The sequence below is a fragment of the Charadrius vociferus genome, unplaced genomic scaffold, assembly GCF_000708025.1.
Source record: "Charadrius vociferus isolate BGI_N301 unplaced genomic scaffold, ASM70802v2 scaffold151, whole genome shotgun sequence".
Lineage (NCBI taxonomy): Eukaryota > Metazoa > Chordata > Aves > Charadriiformes > Charadriidae > Charadrius > Charadrius vociferus.
The window spans coordinates 1319684-1340108 of NW_009646933.1; the positions used below are offsets into that span (position 1 = coordinate 1319684).

Sequence of the window (20425 nt, forward strand, 5' to 3'; positions counted from 1 at the left end):
ACTGATCCATCCCCCAAATTCTCCCTGCATCAGCAGAACAGGGAGCCCGGGGTTGCTTTCAGCACGGGCACACACGACAGAAGAATCCCACCACCCAAGTGAAGCGCAATGCATGTCACCACAAACGTTTCTTCTGACATAAACCCAAGACATTTTGAAAGAATTTAAGAAGTTTGTTCTTATACGCTTTGTGCCTTTTAATCTTTTTGTTTTATTGTTGTTTTTTTTTTTTAATTGAAACCAGACATTTTGGTAAAGGCATTTTGGGCAAGAAGGAATTCTGAAGAAGGTAGGGAGTTATTTCAACACCCTGAACTGAAGGAAAAGCTGCCCTCCTAAACTGCCCCCTCCCCTCCCAAGCTGCCTCCCACCACAAAAGGCAGGAGAAAAGCACTATGAAAATATTGAAAAAGATTCCTCTGAAACTTTCAAGTGTATTTTCACATCTTGCATATTCTCCAGTGGTCAAATTTGGCTTTTTCAAAGAAAAACATTTTAAGTAGAAGAAAAGCAACATTTCAAATATAGAAGTCAATTTTTTCTCATAGAAGACCCATTCTGATTACTTCTTAGTTAAATATACATCGATGCAATTCTCCTATCTTCCAAAAAATCAGAACAAGTGGAAGAGACTATCCTGATTGCCATAAGCAAAACGAGATGATATCACACACTTTCAGCTTGGAGAGAGCCACTTTGGTGATAAATTTGGAGAACCACCTGAAAGGGTGTATAGGTTATGCTATAAAGGCTATAGGGTAATATATGACAGTGCGATGGCTTGTCAGCGAGTCCCATACCTTCTACGTTGTTCTGACAGTTTCAATCGGCTGAGGCTGCCTGAAGTACGACTTCCGAGTAGAATATTGGTGTGAAGAAAATATGAGAAAATTCTCACTTTTACTAAGACACCTTCACTTTTAGGCTTGTTGAAATAAACACTTGTGATTCTCTCCGGTGTACCACAGTCTAACACGTTTTTTTTGCCACACTGTAACTGATATGGAAACATGTATATTTTGAATGTGTATGTCTTTGTAAAAGGCATCTAAATATATGACCTTAAAAATATGTTTTAATTGCTAAAGACAGTACTGAATGATACATGGGGAGACAGAGTAGAAGTGTGGGAAAACCAAGTTGGAATTGTACTTTTTAATTGGATTTAAATTAGATATTTTGGGCTTAGGTATTTATTTGCAAACCGAAACAGAGAACATTAATCTAGATAAATAGCTGGTGTCGGTGTGTCCTTCAGAGGTGAACTCTCCTAAAGCATAGCCAATATACAGGCAGATGAAATGAAGAATTAAAACATTCAATGAAGTCCTTTCCCTTTGTACATCTTCACTCCACATGTAACAGCTGGAAGGAAAGCTAAGTAAATGCTCAAAGGCGGAGGGGGGTCAATCTGTCCATAAAGCAAAAGAAATGACAAAACCACTCTTTAATGCCCTCCTCTCACCGGGCCTTTTTTTGGGAACAGTGTGTACTGCCGCTGAGGCACCAAGTTTAAAGGAGGACATGCACATTTTGGGTAAGATCCAAGAGGAGATCAGGAAGACTAACGCTGAGGAATGGTAGATATGTCTTATGGCGAACAGCTTAAAATACTTAGCTTTGAAATGGCAGAATGGGGGATATAACTGAGGCACAAAAATATCTAACGAGGGCAAGCAAGGGTCTGAGTGTGACACTGCTACATGACACGGACAAAGTACAAACCTGTGAGCTGAGCGTAGGGTCAGGAGCAAGCTAAGTGCCCAACCCTGAACCAGACAGGAAAATGCAAATATACAGTGCTTTTCTTCCAACAAATGGGTACTCAGGAGTTTAACACCACATAGAGTTACACACATACAAAACACACCACCAGTGAAACATCATGGAGCTCACAGGACGGTGTGTCTCACTGTGAGTCTGCAAGACTGAGACCAAGCTGCTGCTCTGCATTTGCTGGAGTGATGGAACAAAAAACCTCTTCCTCTTAGTAAGAACAACTCCCACAAATAATGGTTTGCAGTATTAGGACTGAGTAGAAATCAAGGATGAGACATTTAAAAACACTGACCTGAAACAATTGTGTTCCTGACGAGATTACTGAGAGTTTTACCATTTATTTCAATCAGCCTTGAGTTGGGAGATTTCAATTTTTAAAATAAAAAAAATTTCTAACCCTCTCCGTTGTGAGTCGTAAGTGTTCATAAAAGCTGTCTGGCTAAATCTGCAAACAGCCAGAGAAAACAGAAAAGAGAATTTAACTACTCCATCAGTCTATTTCTTGGCATATGATGGGAGTTAAATCCTACCACATTCACTCTCAGCACTGACTACACGTAAACAGATAAATAAAAAATTAAGAGGTAAATTAAGCTTCTGTGTATCAGAATTGCAATAGAAAAGCACATGCAGAATGGAAACACAGCAAAGGAAGAGAAAAAGAAGCAGAACAAAAAAGAGGGTAAGGAAAGATTAAAAGAAGGGAAGGAAAGCAGAGGAAATTACTTAGACATAAAGATCTCCTACGTAATTTAGACAGTTCATGTCAAAGAGTTTAAGAGAAAAAAAAAAAAAAGAAAAGCTAACTTGAAGCCTGGGATCATTACCAATGATTACCAATCGTGGAACTTTGCCATTTGCTCAATTTACCCTAATGTTATTTCCTTCTAAAATTAGTACATTTCCTCAACATGTGATGATGATGATAACAAGGAAAAACTTTAGAAAAGATGTAATAACCAGAAACACTCTTAGTACAGAGATGCTCTGTTTCACCCATTCACTGTAAGCAAATTTCTCGTCAAGGTTATGGACATCATTAATCACAGGACTTAACCCCTAGCAGATAAGAGTATGAGCAATGTTGTGCCTTGCATTAAAGAAACTCTGTTAAGTTGGATGTCTTCGCAATAAAGACCTTGATTTTCAGGTAAATGTCAAAGCAATATTTTGATCCTAATTGGGAACTGTAAATGTTGAATCAGTATGTGGTCACACAAACACTGGTGTAATGTAAGAATAGCGGGAGGTGGTGGAAAAAAGAGACAATTAACAAAGCAGCAGTAATTCTGAAGGACATGTCAAGACCAGCTGTCAAGAAGCAGCAGGAAGCAAAGCAAAAAGCCTGTTGCCGCAATCCAAACAAGAAACAACTCCTACCCAAGCAGAGGTTTTAATAGCAGAGGAGGTCAAACAATTACGAGGTTTTTGAACTATAAGGCAAGAACGAACAAGTAGATAGATTGCAGCAAGAAGCTTCATATCCATGCTGCCGTCACACTGAGATCCCACCCCAGGAGTGCCTCATTGCCTTTCTAAAGCGTGAAGGCACGGTGAAAATTAAGCTGAGAGAAGGCGGCAAGGCTTTTAAAAGGGGCTATTCTACAGCTAATAAATGAAGAAGACCCAAAAGACTTCAAGCACAGCTGGCAGTTCTGTCTGGTCCCTAACCAAAGAGCAGGGCATGACCATGTATGCCGCAGAACTTAATCAGGAGAGACTCACGTGCTTTCGAGGCATAAGAGCAGTTTGGAGCAAGTGGCCATGTAACACAGTGATCAGCACCTCTGGGTAATGAGGACTGAGTGGCACCAGGCGCATCACGCAGGCGGTGCAAGGAGAAGGCACGGAAGAGCCCCTTCCATTCCAGTGCCAACCCATTCCCCAAAACCACCGTCTCCTCTCCTTTTATCCCAGCCAGCAGGCTATTTCCACTCATCTTTCAAGGTGACAGCTACCACTACCCCCATCCTACATCTACCAGAGGCAGACTAAACCTAAAGGCAAGCAAAACCAGACAGAAACTGATGTCATTTTATACCGGTGAAACTAAGCCAAAATCTGACTCAGCTGGCTGGTCTACCACAGATGGTCAAGCAAGGGGAACCAGAGGAGTCTATGGACTCCATCTCTGAAGGGGTGAAAAAAATATACGAATGGCCCCAGGAGCAAGGCAAATTCCTGCATTTTCTTTCTGAGCTCGGTCTCCTATTTGTCTTCACTTTTCCTGCTTTTTTTTTTCTACAAGTTCTCATATTCCTTCTCTATATGCATTCTCCCTAGCAAAGAGGCCATTAGGAGATGACAGCAAACCCAGCTTTTGTGACTCCAGCTCCTGTTTAAGTTATAAGCGAATAGTATACACATTCATTCCGTATACATCATTAATAATTTTATAACCATATTTCCACAGCCCTGGTCATGGTGCTGCACTACACTGTTAGGTACTACCCAAACACAGAGGCCGTACACAGTCCCTGCCCCAACAAACAGACAGTCCATGTTGCATATAGGCTTCCTGAAGTCAGTGGAAAATCACTTGCTTTCACTAAACCTCAGTTTCCCTGTTTTATAATTCCTGTGCCCTTGAGAGGAGGAACTGAAGGCTTCAGTGTTAAATGATCATGGGATTTGAAAATGGAAAGTGATGCCCCTAGCCTACTAACAGGGATGTCACGGTGGTATAGGAAAGTCAGATGGTTAATCTTGCTGAAGATCTAGTTCCTTCTTTCTGCAAAATAAGGAAAATATGACTCACTGTGTCCACAGGGTGTACGGAAAATTAAATGAAAACAGTGGTATGCATGAATGACCTGCAGAGGAGAGTGATCGAAAACACTCACTAAAATGGAACAGAGTAAGAGGAGGTTGGGTAAGAAAGGGGAATATCAGGAGTCTCCAATGTGACAGACTGCTGCACAAGTGAAGACAAGCACAAGGAGCCAACAGAGGTAACAATAAGAGAAGACATCAGAGGGGCTCAAAAGAAGTAAAGCATCCACTAGGTAACAGTGAGATGCTGAGGTCAAACCCAACCCAGCCGAGTCAAGGCAGACTAACCTCTGTGTCCAAAAACTCCTCTTTCCTGACAAAATGGGCAGACTCAGTCCCTGCAGACAATGAAGTTAGATGACAAGAGAAAGGCAAATGCTTAGTTGAATAGTTTAATATCACTTCAAACACTTTAATCCATTTTGAAATACATATTCAAGGAACAGCAATCTAGACAGACACAGCATAGACAAATGAAAGGAAAGTAAATCAGTCTGTAGCAGCCCATGTCCAATTCACCTGTTCTATAATGCCACAAAACCACCATGTGTGTGTTGTGTGGGGGCATAACCCCATCAGGCACTGCACAAGGAAATAACACGCTTCTGGGGCCAATTCATGTACTTGAGCAGGATGCTCCACTTCTAACGTGAGTCGATAATAACACTCACATTTGCTTTCAGTGTAAGCAGAGTTGAATTTGACCAGTTCAGTTTAGAAAAATACTTATTTCTCCAGTAAAATAAGCAAAATTCAAGTTCTAGTCTGGATCTGTGCACATTCTCACTGCATTAATAGAGACTAAACTTTGTCTCGTTGACCTATGGCATTGCAAGTTGACTGAGAGTGGGTAACTGCTGAGCTGATTGCTATCTTATTAGGAGAAAACCCATAGAAAAGGTTTTGAAAATGTATGAAAATATGTGGGAGAGCAAATGGGTCCCATGAAAAGCAAACTATGCATGGAGGATGTGGGAAAAGGGCACGTCTGGTTACACCGCACACTTGGACACACAGTATTATACCAGGGACAAGTTTGCCTTAACGTGTTGGAGGGAAATGGTAGTAATAAAGTGGTGGAGGAGTATATTTTGACTAGCGCAAAGAGCAAAACTGGAAACAGGTGGGAAGCTTCTGGATTATAACCACTATTATACAGAAAAAAAGGTTTTGTTTCATGTAGCACATTTCACATTTGGGATAAACCTTGTATCAAATATTCACATGCAATCTCTGAAAAACCTGATCTAAAATTACTTCCCAAGAAAGATAAAATAGAATCAACACCAACAAACACCAACATTCAACTGGTCTGCTTAAATGGGATGAAGAGCTGACTAGGACATCAGGAACATCAAAGGATACCTTTCAAAACAAAACAATCTTTCCTTTTCTCATCTGTGGCTGGAAGATAAACATCCAAGGAGTAACAGATAATCAGTATCAATTCATTTTTAATAATGATTCATAATAAAAATATTGTTATTTGTAATATTTAGGGGCAACATGAAACCCACAATAGAATGAGCTGACCACGAGGCAGGTTGTTTTTGTATCAAGAAAAAAGGCCAATCGAGCCCTGAGCACAGAGACTCACAGGAAATCCCAAATATTTTAAGATTCCAGGGAAGTCTGACATCTGAGATGGTAGCTCAGTGCAAAGATACCTGACGCAGCATGGGTACCACGAACAATCTCACCATAGCATTAGAGATCTGACTGAGCTAATTGCTTTGCATCTCAGGTTTCCAAAACTAATATATTTAGCATCAGGTCAAGTGTCCCTACACTGCACTGTATTATTCCGTGTAAAGATACCCATAGAGCCCCAATTGCACTGAGGACTCGTGCTGAAGACGATGAGCAAAATGCCATTTAGAGTAAATGGGTCTCTATCCTGTATCAGCCACAGGAGCAGGCAATATTCCCTCTCTCCATGCACAGAAGTGGAGGTACAATCTCCTCCTACCACTTGTGCAAGCCTTCCAAACTATGGACTGCCTAAGATTTTGGGCTGGGACTGTGAAAAGCCTAGACTTGGCTGTATTTGTTGTAACGAAAAGTGCCATGAAACTACCAGAGACTGCTTTTAAGGTTTTCATCACGAGAAATAAAGCATAAAACTAACTAAAAAAAGAGGATGTGGAAGGACAGTGACTATCTGCAGGGCTGACGAAAAAGAAAAATGCAGGCAAGGAATGAAGGGCAAGGATGCCTCAAAGAAATAAAAGGTTAAGTCCACAATTTTCCTGAGGGAGGCATGGACTGCTGAGCAATGAATACACTTGAATTAAAAAATGAGAAATGAAATGAAAAAGCAATCAAGGGTAAGAATAAGGCACAGTGAAAGTAAGAAAATACAAAGCTTTGCACAGCGATTATGTCTGAACCAAATTCAGGAAGTGTAAGAATGATCAGAAAACTCCAATCATCAGGTCAAAAATAAAAGATGTATAAAAATAAAAAGAAAAAATGAAAAAAAGAATTACCAGGAGGTCTGTAACACCAGGCATGGAGGACAGTGGTCATGGATGTGATTGCTCACAGCTGGGACCACGGCAGGCAGAGATGTAGCCCAACTCAAAGCAGGGCTGCATTCTGTGTTTGGCTTTCTACAAATGTAGGTAAGACTGAACTTTGTACCTGCCCATACGCATTGAGGGCAAGCAAATTATTTTTTTAAAAAGACATAAAACATGTTGACGGCAGGTTAGAACAGAGATGATTTTTAGAGAAATGTCATGGGGTTTAAACCAGTTTGGAAGAAAGGGCTTCGATTCACAGGCATTGGGTGCTGGGCATTGGCAAACCTCAACCATTACTTTGTTATACAGAGGCAACAGATCTGTGTAAAGTGCAGAAAGCAGGGTTAGCCTAGATATTCAGCGAAATATTCAAAAAGAGCTCTTTGCACAGACAGAAGTAGGCCTAGATCCCCACACAACAAAGTTAGAGACTGAAGCAAGCTGCTACTGGGTATTACGTGGATTAGAACCAGGATTTGTCGAGACAATATACAGTTGTCTCTGTATTAATCAGCGAGGGTGATAGCCACCTTTTTGCTGGTAAACAGGACACCTATAATTCACCGCTCCAGGGCAAGAAGCTTCTGCAGAGCTCCTACAGCCCAAGAGGATTCAAACCCTAGGCAAACCAACAACTCCTGTGCAGGGTGCGCTTGTGGAAACCGAATTAGGGACTGCCAGGTGGCCACAGCCAAAGCCAAATGGGCAAGCATCTGTAGGTCACTCATAGAGGCGCACATCCCCCATGGTCTGAGCTCAGGAAGGACCACAGTGTATCACACCAGGGAATTAAACACTCAGCATAATGCAATTTGCACATGTAAAATACTGAAATAACTGACTTTCATTACCTTAATTTACTGTCATCTGGGGAATGGAGAAGGACTGGCAATTCACAGACTAGATGTGCAAGTGTTTTTGCCATCTTAACACAGGAGGTACAACACAACAATGCGGGAAATAAAGCAAGTCTAGAGGGAGCAGGAATTCAAACCCTGCCTGATTTCTGCATCAGAGCCATGGAGAGCACTGCCAGGGAGCACAGGAGAGGAAATAACAGACCTTCATGCTCTGGTACTAAAACGTCAACCACTTGATGCTTTTCTTTAAAAGCAAATTAAAATTATGGGTCAGAAAAGAAAACTCCAAGTAGCAGAAGGAAAGGTTTTGGCTTTGGGACACTTTTCACAATAAAAGTCTCTGTTGCCGCATGTGACAGCTGTGATTGTTTGCAGAGCTTTAATTCACACGCCATGCACTTGTGAGCTCTCTCCTTTTATTTGTTGTATGGAGACAGAAGCGTTATGTAAAGCAACCAACAGCAGCAATGAAAAAGGGCATGGGATGACCAGTGGGGGACAACTTTAGAGGCAGCCGAGTTAATCTATCAGCTCCCTGTTTGTTCTGCCCCCTCCAACCCATTGCCACCTCTGCCCCACAGCACAGGCTCCAGTGCTCCTCTGACCTCTCAGGGAGCTGGTTCAGCTCCTCGTCTTTGCAGGGTTAGTTAGGTGTGATGGGGATGCCAACCACCCGGTCCTCATCACCTTCAAACGCGCTTGGGAATACCCTGTAACAAGAACAGCATGGCTGGAGTCTCGGCTTCTTCTAGACCAGATCTGGTCACTTTAAGGTGATGGCCGTATCCCGTACGTACACATATTGGCGCATACAGCTTCAAGACTTTGCTGCCTCCTGAAGTTTCCAGTGCTCTTCTCCTCTGAAGAAAAATGACCAAAACCAAAACCTGCGCTAAAGCCCTGTCAGGGATTCAGAGAGGTGACTCACGGGTCGCATGTCATTTCACTGGGATAATATTTCACTCTGGTTAGAAACGGAGGGGGCATGGAGCTGTGTGTTGGAGAGATGACTCATTAGGTGACCTTCAGCTTAGGCCTCTTGGGAAAAAATATTTAAATGGAAAGAGACTTTTAACACTGGCACAGATGGTCTTAGGTTACAGTTAACATCTTCACAGGGTGTTATAAGCAGCACAGAGGAGCACATGCCAGGTATGGGGCAGGAGCTCTCAACTGACATGAGCTGGCTGTAGTTCCTCAAGAACCCAGCTTAGCACAAAGTAAAACTCAAGACCACATGCAGCCTCTGTGTCCATATCACAACTACTGCTGTCGCAGATAAAAGTAAGATCTGATCTTGTCTTATAGCACGGTACAGACTAAACGGTGCCTCACAGTGCAGCCCAGGTTTATTTTCTGTGCGTTTATTCCTTATTTGCCCATATTGTGCATGAAATGACCATAAGCTATGTTTCCTATGAGCGTAAGGAAAGGGGTAAAAATGTCTGGGGATTGATTTGCAACTGTCGTATACAAGCTGCTTCAGAAATCCCAAAATGGTGGTATAACCTCAAGTTATAAGAGTCTGATATTAATTACAGGGTAAACACACATAGAAGTGATATTTTATTCTCATTTAAAAGATGTAAAGCTGTCAAATAATGCAGATTACCTGCATGGGAAGGTTTGCTGTTTCTTGCTGTGTGATTTTTTGAATTATTGTATGTGACCGCTCTGACAGACCCCAGAGTAATCTTTGTTTCAAGTCTTTAAGAGCTTTCAAAATGTGTTCTCCTCACTTGGCTGAAAAAAATATTTTTAAAGGGGCAGATTCCCTTCCTCAGCTGACTCTAACTATGCAGAAGTCAGGCTTTTAAAAAAACAGTATTCAGTGAATTCCCTGCCAACAGAATATAGGTATATAGCAAAGTATTGCTCTGATATTTTTCCCTTGCCAAAGCAGACAAGGACTGTCCTATTGATCTCTCCAATGTTACCGGTTGGGAGATGAAGATGCGGACCATTTCAACATTTTTTACTGTAGTGGTAGTTTCCTGATGTAATCCAGGATTATTCCCTGCTGGCCAAACAAGAGCTCACAAAAAAAAGGCCAGCTCTCAGCTGAGCATCTGATTCAAAAGAAAATTCAGCTGAAAGACGGGCATTGCAAAGATAAGTCAATACAAAAGCAAGCGGCAGCTCTGGATTTAAGCAGAAGTCCACAGCATTTAACCTACTTTAGCAGATCAATGCAGTGGATTTTTAATCATCACATTAATCCTAAAATAAAAATAATTACCCCAGAGATCCGTATTAAAGTCCCTTAATTATATCTCATTTCATCATCCTTTTTTACCCAGGATCAGGAGCTACAGAGACCAGAGCTCTCCGATGTCATTCTCCAGCCTGCAGTTTAACTCTCTTGCTAGGACTTTAGCTGCTACTACAGGGACGATGCGTTGGCCTTGCTGAGGGGACCCACATCCATCCCACTTGGGGGAAAACTGAAAAAGGGAAAAACAAGGTGAGCAGGATTCCATTTCCCAATGACACAGTACAAAACAGCAGGGGAAGGAGCAGAGAACATTACATGGTGGGTGAAAAATATGTGAATACCAAGAAATTCAATCTCTGCATTGTCCCCTTCTTCCAGCAATGCCAGGAGCTCATTAATATCTCATTAAGGGGAAAGAGAAGATTTGACCAGAGGCTGGGCCCCTTATCAAATTTCACGGAGCAGAGTTTCTTTCCTGGTGCATCCTCTCCCGCCTGCAGTCCTGCCATCCCCACAGCCAGGCTTTTGGAGCACGGCCGTGGGCAAACACAGGGCCACGAGCCTCCACGGCACCCTCCATGGAGAGCTGCAGGTGGGTTTTCATGGCAATAAACCCAGCCCTATCCCTGCTTGTAAGGGCACAGCTTACACCCATACAGCTAACTTTTCCGTCTTTCTCCCAGAAAAGGGTGCCTTTGTCCACACTGCTGATTGGGACCAGCCTCTAGTCTACGCTGTCCCCTACGTTGTGCCCAAGCTGCTTGTTTTAGGAGAGATTCCTTCTGCCTTGCTGGCCTTTACCCATTTCCACCATCTTCTTGTAAGAAACAAGCTAGCCCAGTGTTATATTTAGGCTTAAAAGCTTCATAGATTTACTGGAATAGTACTTCAGGGCAATCTTAAGGTTTCTCTAAGTACACGAGGGAGTTTCTTCCTACTGCCTTGGGAAGAGGCCCAGATGCCTGTTATTGTTGCAGATGTTGGGATACAAGCAAAGGCTATCATAAAACAAGCAGCATGTTGAATCCTAGCGAGTAAACGGCTTTAGGTTTAGGCAGCGTCCCCAGGCTCCAGCTTGGCAAGCAGCACCAAAGTTATAAATATCCCACTTCTCCTCTGCAAGGACGCTCTCCAAAACCACCAGCTCCACCATGGTCCCTGGAGGTGCAAGCTATAATGTGTCCAAGGAACCTCACAGCCGGCATCAGCTTCTAACAGGGGATTTAACACCAGACGTTTGTGAAAGAAAAGAGCAATCAAAGGTTGCAGCTACCCCTGCACAGAGAGGACTGGCAATAAAACTGCCTGGGAATGGCCACCATACTGTACTGCAGGGCATGAAAGCGAGGGAGGGAAAGAAAAAGTGAAAGAGTACCTTCATGATAATATTATGGTAACAATGCAGGCTGCTATGTAAATCACCTTTCTGTCATTAATAACTGACAGCCTGAGACTGCCACATCCTGCATTTTTATTTCCATGAAAGATCAAGTGAGAAAATGTATGCACATTGCCCTGCTTAAGCCCCTTTGATGGCAGAGTGCTCAGAACCAGACTTTCTCACACATCACCCTTTTTTCATTCTCTGCAGCCCACTGATGACAGGAGAGGCTCCCAGGGCACAAGGCAAGACAGAGACCAGCCAGAGAGATCACTTACTGAAAGAGTTTTATTTGCCTCTTCTCACCATTTTATCTTTACTTTGCTATTTTTCATTTCAATCTATACTTGGGTTTATTTTTCATTGCTGTAATCCTGTTGCAGTCATTTCAACTTAGACAAGCAAGTATTAGTAGGACTGCAAGGCCCCTAGGACAAATGGGAAAAACTGAGAGAATAAGGCAAGATGAGACCTGAACTGTTCATAAAATCCTCTTCTCAGCACCAAGACAGCTCGGTGCTACCCTCGTCTACCTAACAGATTCCTGAAGCCCCCAAAAATGGAGATTTTATACGTCCTCAGGTAGCCTTATTCTTTAAAAGTTTCCCTTCGCGGTTAAAGATAAATTTTTCATGCTGCAACTTAAGCCTGTGACTTCCTGTCATCTAATGAGTCTTCACAGGTATGTGTTTATTACCTTCCTCTTGGCAGAAATAGTTTGGGTGTTTCAAGACAGTCATCATATCTCCCCTCAATTTTCTCCAAGCCAAACGAACGCAGGTTTTTACACATCTGCTCATTCTTGCTGCTTTCCTTTGGCTCCTTCCACCTGAGTCACACCTTTCTGGAAGTGAGGTACCCAAAACCAGACAGAGTCCCCCAGCCGAGGAAGGCCTCACTGCTAAGCAAGGCACACAAATTGTTCTGTGGATCAACTACAACGCTCCTGTCTATACATATTAATATCATGCTTGCTGTTCCCCCCCGGGGAGAAACATTTGCTTATTTGTCAGCATTTTGCTTGCTCTTGGCACAAAGCAAACAACTACATGAGTTGCAAACCAGGCAAGAATCAAACCATTGATCTCTTCTGGCAAAATGCAGCTAAATGCCAATAAAAAATTCCACAGCAGCTGCCTACACTACTGAAACCCACTTACCTCAAAGCATGTAAGAGAAACATTCCCCTTTATAAAATCATACAAGCCATAACACCTCAAATTAGATTTAAGGAAAATAAACTCTGCATGGGTCAAGGTTAAACGCTTGAAGATCCCCACTGGTGTTTGCTCTAAAAACAGCAGTACCATTTTCAGATCAAAGACTGATGTGCTCTACAACAGTCTCAGCAGTAAATTCATGAGAGTACATGAGAATACAGCAGTAAAAAAAACGAAGTGCTCTCTCTGTTATTTGCAACAGTAATATTGCCACTTTGATTTTAGGAGTTTCATCAGCATGTTTGCTTCTAAAGATATTAAAGTTTAGGTAATGAACATGCTACTTTAATTCAACCTCCCAAGTCGTTTCAGCTTGAATTTACATAAGGTGAAGAGCCTATACGGCAGGGTCTCATCAGGGGGAAATACCCAGGTGGTATAAGTCAGACTATCTTAAGTTAAGTAAGAACTAGATTTTTACATCAGCTGAGGATTAAAACACAATCTAAGAAACACAAATCATTATATTCTGCCTAAAATTCTGCTTTATTAATAATCTAACAGGCATTACAGATGCCTGATCCACCTTCCCAGATTGACAAGACATTAATATTGTCAGCACAACACCAAGAAGTGGTTTGAGCCGTTACAATGGTACGGCTGGATCTCTGTCTCCATTCAGTCCGACCAGACAACTTTTCCTATTCCCTCAAATCCCCCCTTACCTTTTGAGATAGTTTCTCCCATAGAGGATCTGCTGCAGCAAGGTGACCACGGCAAAGGCGCAGATGAATATGAAGAACAAAGTTCTGTTTCCCAGCAAATCCCTGCTTGACGAAGGATCAGTGTATCCCATCCTTCTTAAAAGCCACTGAAGCTCCGCTGGGTAAAATTCAGTTCATTGTCGCCTTCATGCCCTTTTTGCTGGGAAGCAGGGGGGAACACTTGCTGGCTTTTCTCTGAGCGATCCAAGGACAAGGTATCCCATTGTTTGGCCCTGCTGCCCCTTCCTTGCCCCTTTCGGATGTTAGCTCCAGGATTGTGCGCAATGGCTTGCTTCCACGGTAAAGTTTCCAGGAGATTCAGACGTGGGTAACATCTAAAATCACCTCTCAGAGCTCTTTCAGCGCAGGCAGCCTGTGCTGTGCAAGAGGCATTCTGTTCCCTCTAAGCCTCTCTTGAAAACCCGCTGCTAGCAATTATCTACTTCAATCCCATTTTCATATTCCAGATGGGGGAAGCTGCAAATAAACCAGAAAACTGCAGCCAATGGCAAACACAGGGCTCCGGCAACCCGCGTTGGAAACACATAGTCGTCAGCTCTTCTTTGCTTCTGCTCAGTGATTCCAACAAAATGTGCTTGCACGGAGACGTGACTGGGGTGTGCTATTATTGAACAAGCATGTAACAATCATGAGCATTTCATTCAGTTCCCTGCAAAAAGCAATAGCAGCAATCTGGTTAGGCTAGCAGGAAAGCTGCATTTTGTGTAGCAGCGTGCTGTCTATACCATGCCTTCGGTACTGTAGCATTTGCATGCAGAATAGACCACTTACTATTTGGGGTCCTATATTTCAGACCGCTCAGTATTTGGGCTCCTGTGTTTCCCCCGGTTATTCCTCCAGAGTAAGCGTAAGCAAGGTCACCGTGCATCTCTTCAAGGACAGAGCTCTCAGTTCCTGCATGCTGATTTATTGGAGGCTCTGAGTAGCCTCACAGCCGCAGAGAGGGAGACTGCCTCTCTGTGCAGGCTCTAAGAACCATTCATTTAAAGAGACAAATATTCTGATTGTTCCTCCACTAGAAACAGTTCTCTTTTGAAAGGGCAAAGCAACAAGACCTTATCCACGGCCATCGTAACTCCTCTGAAAATCTCCCCATTGTAGGAGAGGCTCGGTTCAGCTCACAGGGAAATCAATGGGAGTTTTGTTGCTGATTTCACTGGAAGCAAAATCTGTCTCCGACCCTTAGCTTCTTAAAACAAGTTCCAATGAAAGCTTTATCCATACATGAAAAGTCCTGGCTAGGAGGTTTTTTTGCCCCAATAACAGATGGGAAAATGACTTTGACCAAAAAAAAAAAAAAAAAAAAAGGGAAAAAAAGTGGGGAAAAAATCTTTTGTCTAAGAGAATGGGAAGATTTTTGTGTGAATAAATTTTCCAACAGTTAAATCAGCGTATGCAAAATGTTCTGGTGTGCCAGCAGCCCAGCTGTGTGAAGCTTCAAACAGGGACTGTTTCTGAACTTTGTCTCAGCTGTAATTGGTGCTGCATGGGAAGAAGGGCCAAAGGTAACTTTGTGCAACCCTTTCAACCCAGTTCCTGAGGCCAGGGCTAGTCCTCACCATGACCTACAGCAATTCAGGAAAGAAAATCAAGGGCTACAGCAGGCTTTGCCTTACCTAATTTTAAGCAACAGAAGTATCGAAAGTGTTTAAGGTAGGAACCTGGTCACCCTGAGCCCCTGCAGGCAGGAAGCCCCAGCCTCTGACACGTCCTCCTTCAGTCCCTGTCAAAGCTCCCACACATGCATTTGTGGACCCTGCTGAAGGCTTCGACTGTCACCTGTGCATATAAAAAGAGTGATGATGCTGGGTCAAATCAAAGATTATCCAGCCCAGTGCCTTGTCCCTGACATTGACCAGTGATGGACAGACAGGGAAAAGTCGGGGAAAAAAAGGCAAGGACATACTGAATTTCCTTGGAAAGACTCTCCCACCATTTTGTGGTTCGGGGTCTTCCTGAACCAGGGGAAGAAAAAAAATATTTTGGCTAGAAAAATAACTGCGTGTACTCATTTGTACTGTACTGGGAATAATACACACACCAGGGGACTGCAAATTAAATAGCAAAAGCAGTTTGATTCCCTCTTGTCAAATTCTTCAGCTCTAGGCCAAATATGTTTCTTTTAACAATCAGTTCATATAAGTCCATATAATATGAGAGTGTTTCCGTAGAGGAACCGTACCATTTAGATGGATCTAACCGCATACCCTTCTCAGTAACAGGAAAAGCAGGACGGCCATCAGAAAACCCAAGTTGGGACCCAAGATACTACACAGGCAGATTTGTATGGAGAAGCTAAGAGGTAAGGCCAGTAATGGCAGATGTGAAGGAAAAGGTACTTAATGTTTTGATTTGTTGGATTTTTACTGATAGCTTTGAAAATCATCTCCAAGAAATTTTTCTCAGTTGCTCCAGGAGTTATTTTACAGTAATACCAAAGTATCAGAGAGCAGAATTTGTCTACTTATGACCTTCTATGCCTATGATGCCAGTTTTGCAGATTTTAATATCATCTAGGTTTTGGTGAAAACACTTTCTGCCTTTTCTCCTCTATTCCCCTCCATTCAAGGTGATTTTTTCTTGAGATATCTTGTGCTGTAGTGCACCCAACTCATGAACCTAGCAGATATTCTTTCTCCTGGACTGATGGTCAGCCTGAGCTGCAGTAAACAGCCTGGAAGCACCATGTGCTCTCAGTCAGTCTTTGATTTTCTGTGTCCTCTCATCCTCTTCTGCTGTATCAGAGCTGGCCAGAAGATACAGCCCAAGAGGCCTATGAGCAGGAGGGCTGCACGCCTAAAGCAAAAAGCAAAGTACAAAGACATATATTATAAGTGGAGAGGGTTTTCTGTGCCAGATCTTGCGCAGACACTGTTCCTGAATGTCACATGTAAAAGAAATCTGTTTGCTGCCTTCAGCCCAGTACTACAATCTCACTGCAGAACTGGAGGCAGAGCAGCTCTGTGCAAGCATCAAGAAATAGGATGTCTATGGACAAATTTTCAAAGGATGGTCAAGGTTGCCTGTAATACTTGTTGTGAGTGAAAACAGTCATACAATGCATGCAGAAGGGTTGAATGAGCAATGCCAGTGCTCTTTCCCAGGGGTCCTTTGAAAGTTTGGCTTGTAACTACAGGCCTCCTTGAAAGCATCAGGCCTCTGCAGAGAACAATTTAAATTTTTTTTAATGAATTTACACCCTGCACTTAAGCAAGCAAGGCACCAAAAGAGTCCCTCCAGATTTTGAGAAGGGTTTGGGGAAAAGGACATTATAGTAAGTTGTGTTGCAAACACAGATTTGCTGGGCATGACTGGGCCCCAGGCGCTGTGTGCAGCACTGACTGCAAGTCATTTAAGCATTGACACTGCAATGGGCAACGTAGCTACAAAGGCACCAGTAACATACAGGGAGTCATAGAATCACAGAATCTTACAATGGTTTGGGTTGGAAGGGACCTTAAAGATCACCTAGTTCCAACCTCCCTACCATGGGCAGGGACACCTCCCACCAGCCCAGGTTGCTTCAAGCCCCATCCAACCTGGCCTTGAACACCTCCAGGGATGGGGCAGCCACAGCTTCTCTGGGCAACCTGCGCCAGGGGCTCACAACCCTCACAGGAAAGAATTTCTTCCCAATATCTAATCTGAATCTACTCTCCTTCAGTTTAAAACCATTATCCCTTGTCCTATCACTACACTCCCTGATGAAGACCCCCTCCTCAGCTCTCCTGTAGCCCCTTTAGGGACTGGAAGGGGCTCTAAGGTCTCCCCGGAGCCTTCTCTTCTCCAGGCTGAACAACCTCCCCCCAACTCTCTCATCCCGTCCTCACAGCAGAGGTGCTCCAGGCCTCTGATAACCTTCGTGGCCTCCTCTGGACTCACTCCAAGAGGTCCATGTCCTTATGTTGGGGGCCCCAGAGCTGGACACAGTACTCCAGGTGGGTGACACTCTATACTCCAGTCAGCATCATGCCAGACGACAGGAACCCAGTCAATAAGATCTCTTCCACCAGCAGCAGACCACTTCACTAGTATCAGCTACTCAAAATGCCTCTTATGAAATGGTGAGAGAGAGACGGATAACCTGCATGATATGCTCAAGCTCAGAAAGGGTATTCCTGTATTGTTTCTTGGAGTACAGACTTCAAAGGCAAAGTAGCAAAATGGAACTGCTTATAGAGTATCATAATATGAAGCTGCCAGAAACAGTTGGTCTTACACGTTGCTTGCCTTTATTTGTTGTATGTGAGCTGCTTGATAAATATCATCAGAGATAATCTATCATAAGAAACTCCTTCACCCTGAGCAGTGAGACTGAGCCCTCTCACACAAACATGAACGTGCTCCAGACAGTGATACCCTCCAATGGGAGCTCATCATTTCCTCTTTCAGTCCAAATGAAGCAGCACTGAATTTAAAAAAAAAAAAAAAATTCACATTGAATCTCAAAGACAGAGAAATTTGGCTAACCACTATGACTGTGTTTCTGAAGCTCCACACAAGGAAAGCTGAATCAGCAAAAGGACAAAACCTGGTAGGAGTCAGACTCTACTGCTCTCATTTAGGGAACAAGCACATCCCTCTCTGCTGAAAGGACAATGCCCAGCCCTTATTTCTAAGCTGCAGATTATTTTTTAATGCAAATGAAACAGAAAAACTCACTTTGGATGGGCAGGTCTGGTTGGGAATTTCCTTAAGTACCTTTCACTGAATCTGTCATTTGAATCAGTGTTTGACTGATTATGCACTCTAATTTCAGCTGAAAGCAAGGGCATTTAGTGTCTCGGGTAGCAGGATCAGTGTGTTGGTTGTTTAAATCAAGGTATACATAACTGAACATGTTAAACTCACAGTATTGTACAGGTTCAGAGTAAAGCAAAACACGCTTCATGATACCCTTGAGGATTTTTTCTCTCCCTGCCTGCTCAGCCACTCTCCACTCCTCTTCATGACTGTTGTGCAGATTGAAGAACTCTCCACACACAGCATAGCAGAACACTACGGGCTGTAAAAGGTTTTAGTAGAACACTTTTTACATCTCATTCTAGTATCTTTTTTTTCCTTCTAAATTAAAATTATATCAAGTCTATTTACAGTTTCTATGATGCCTCTGTCAACTGCTACATCCCTGATTTTGCAAAGCACTGGCACATTAGGTATATGCCTGGAAGGTTCTGCTGAATATGAAACTCATAAACATATGCTTATCAATATTAATTCTTTTGCAGATATAAAACATGAATTTATTAGCATAATCTAGTGGTTAACACAATGTCTAGTTCCCCATCACTGCTACAAATCCGTATGTCTTAAACTGGGATATTAAAGGAAGCTGAAAGGATTCAGCTCAGATGTAAACATTTATTTCCTCCCGAGTTGGGCTAAGCCACAAGGAGATGACAATGTCTACTTTGGCACCAGGCCTCCTACCTGTGGAGCTGACGGAGTAGGAGGAAGTGTCCTGAAGAGAGCATATGGTCTGTACACTAGATATACATTACATCATCTATTGAATCATGACCAGTTTCCTTCCAGTTATGGGTCACATAGGCACTGGAGAAGAAATGACCTCGGTGCATAAATGTTTTCACACTGCTGATACCATCACTGTTGGAACAGAAGCAAGGTCTTCCTCTGGGTGGTAGGAAGCTCTGTGCAGAGGCTGCCATGGCTATAGGGCTGCACATTTACTATTAACTGTTCCTTAGAGCAGGGCTTGCTAAAATGCATAGCAAATTGCAAAACTAAGCAGGGCTCAATGCTAGGGACAGCCTTGCTTTCCCAGTGGCGTTTCCAGATTCCTAGAAAATACAGGAAGTTTAGCGTGATTGTTACTATCCTGTACAGGCTCACAACAACCTTGCAAATAATTAAGAACAATGGAAGCTCAGTTCATCCACAGGGGAAAAGAAACAGGACCAAACTGCTTTTACAGGAATCATCTGTTAAAAGCATCAGTTTTATTTCGGAGCACTGCACGGGAGCCCTGGCTTTAGCACCAACAGGACTGAGATGTTGGCTGGAGAGGTCAAAGGGTTTCCATGGCCAAAATTTGCTCTCAGAATAGGAACATGATCTCGCCTCTCTCCCAGCCAAGTCATAGGTCCCACCTAGCTCATCAAAACCAAACTTAAAACTTCCTTGTGAAAGCCTGGAAAGTGCTGGAGTCAGTGGCACTCACTTTAGAAATTTAATGGCAGTTGAAAGTTTTGACATTTCTTTTCCCTGAAAATATTCTAGCATTAACAGTACAATGACCAAATATTTCCCATGGTCAGAATAAGGATCACACTTTACCTAATGCTGAAAAAGCCAATCAATAAATATTTCACTACTTTAGCAACACATTTTTACAGCAAAAATAAAAATGTGAATCTGAGATATTAAAAAAACCTAAAATATGTCATATAAAGTTAGACTTAGTTCTCAGAAACAATGAATTTGATCTTGTAATTTGTTCTGCCGCGTCAGTGCATAGTACCAATCAGAATGGGGGTAAATATGAAAAAGAAAATATTCCTCTGAATAATAAGCTAAGTACTTTAGAAATTTTACGCTATGCTCATAATCAAGATGTAGAAGATACCTATTATAAAAAATGACTCAGGCTATTAAAAAGTTACCTTTGCCTTTTTCCCACAGTTCGGCATTGATTTTTGAAGGAAGGAAGTGTATTCCTCTTCAATTAACTATCAGCTTCAAATCACACAAATTTTCAAGTAGTCCAGACATCCAGCTTTCAAACCATTCTTCATGATGTCCTCCTACAGCACCGATTACCTTACTAACTACACACTTTAGGCAACAAGTGTTGTCTTGGGTAGTCTACCTGTTTATCTGAGTTACTCTTCTAGGCAAAGCCAATATGTTTTCAGACACATCAAGATTTTTTTTAATAGTCCATGCTAGTCCATGCTTAGTTCAGTCCATGAAAAAAAAAAATATAAA

General features: G+C 42.6%; 1 protein-coding gene and 1 pseudogene across 1 annotated transcript in view; one reads left to right on the forward strand and one right to left on the reverse strand.

The window, feature by feature from the left end:
* The window catches only part of ST8SIA5 (ST8 alpha-N-acetyl-neuraminide alpha-2,8-sialyltransferase 5), a 41059-nt gene extending 27511 nt beyond the window's left edge, over positions 1 to 13548 (reverse strand). The window contains exon 1 of the mRNA XM_009894758.1: positions 13418 to 13548. Coding sequence (XP_009893060.1) covers positions 13418 to 13548 — 131 coding nt within the window. The remainder of the gene's footprint in view (positions 1 to 13417) is intronic.
* A 192-nt stretch (positions 13549 to 13740) lies between these two features.
* The window catches only part of LOC104295057, a 64625-nt pseudogene continuing 57940 nt past the window's right edge, over positions 13741 to 20425 (forward strand).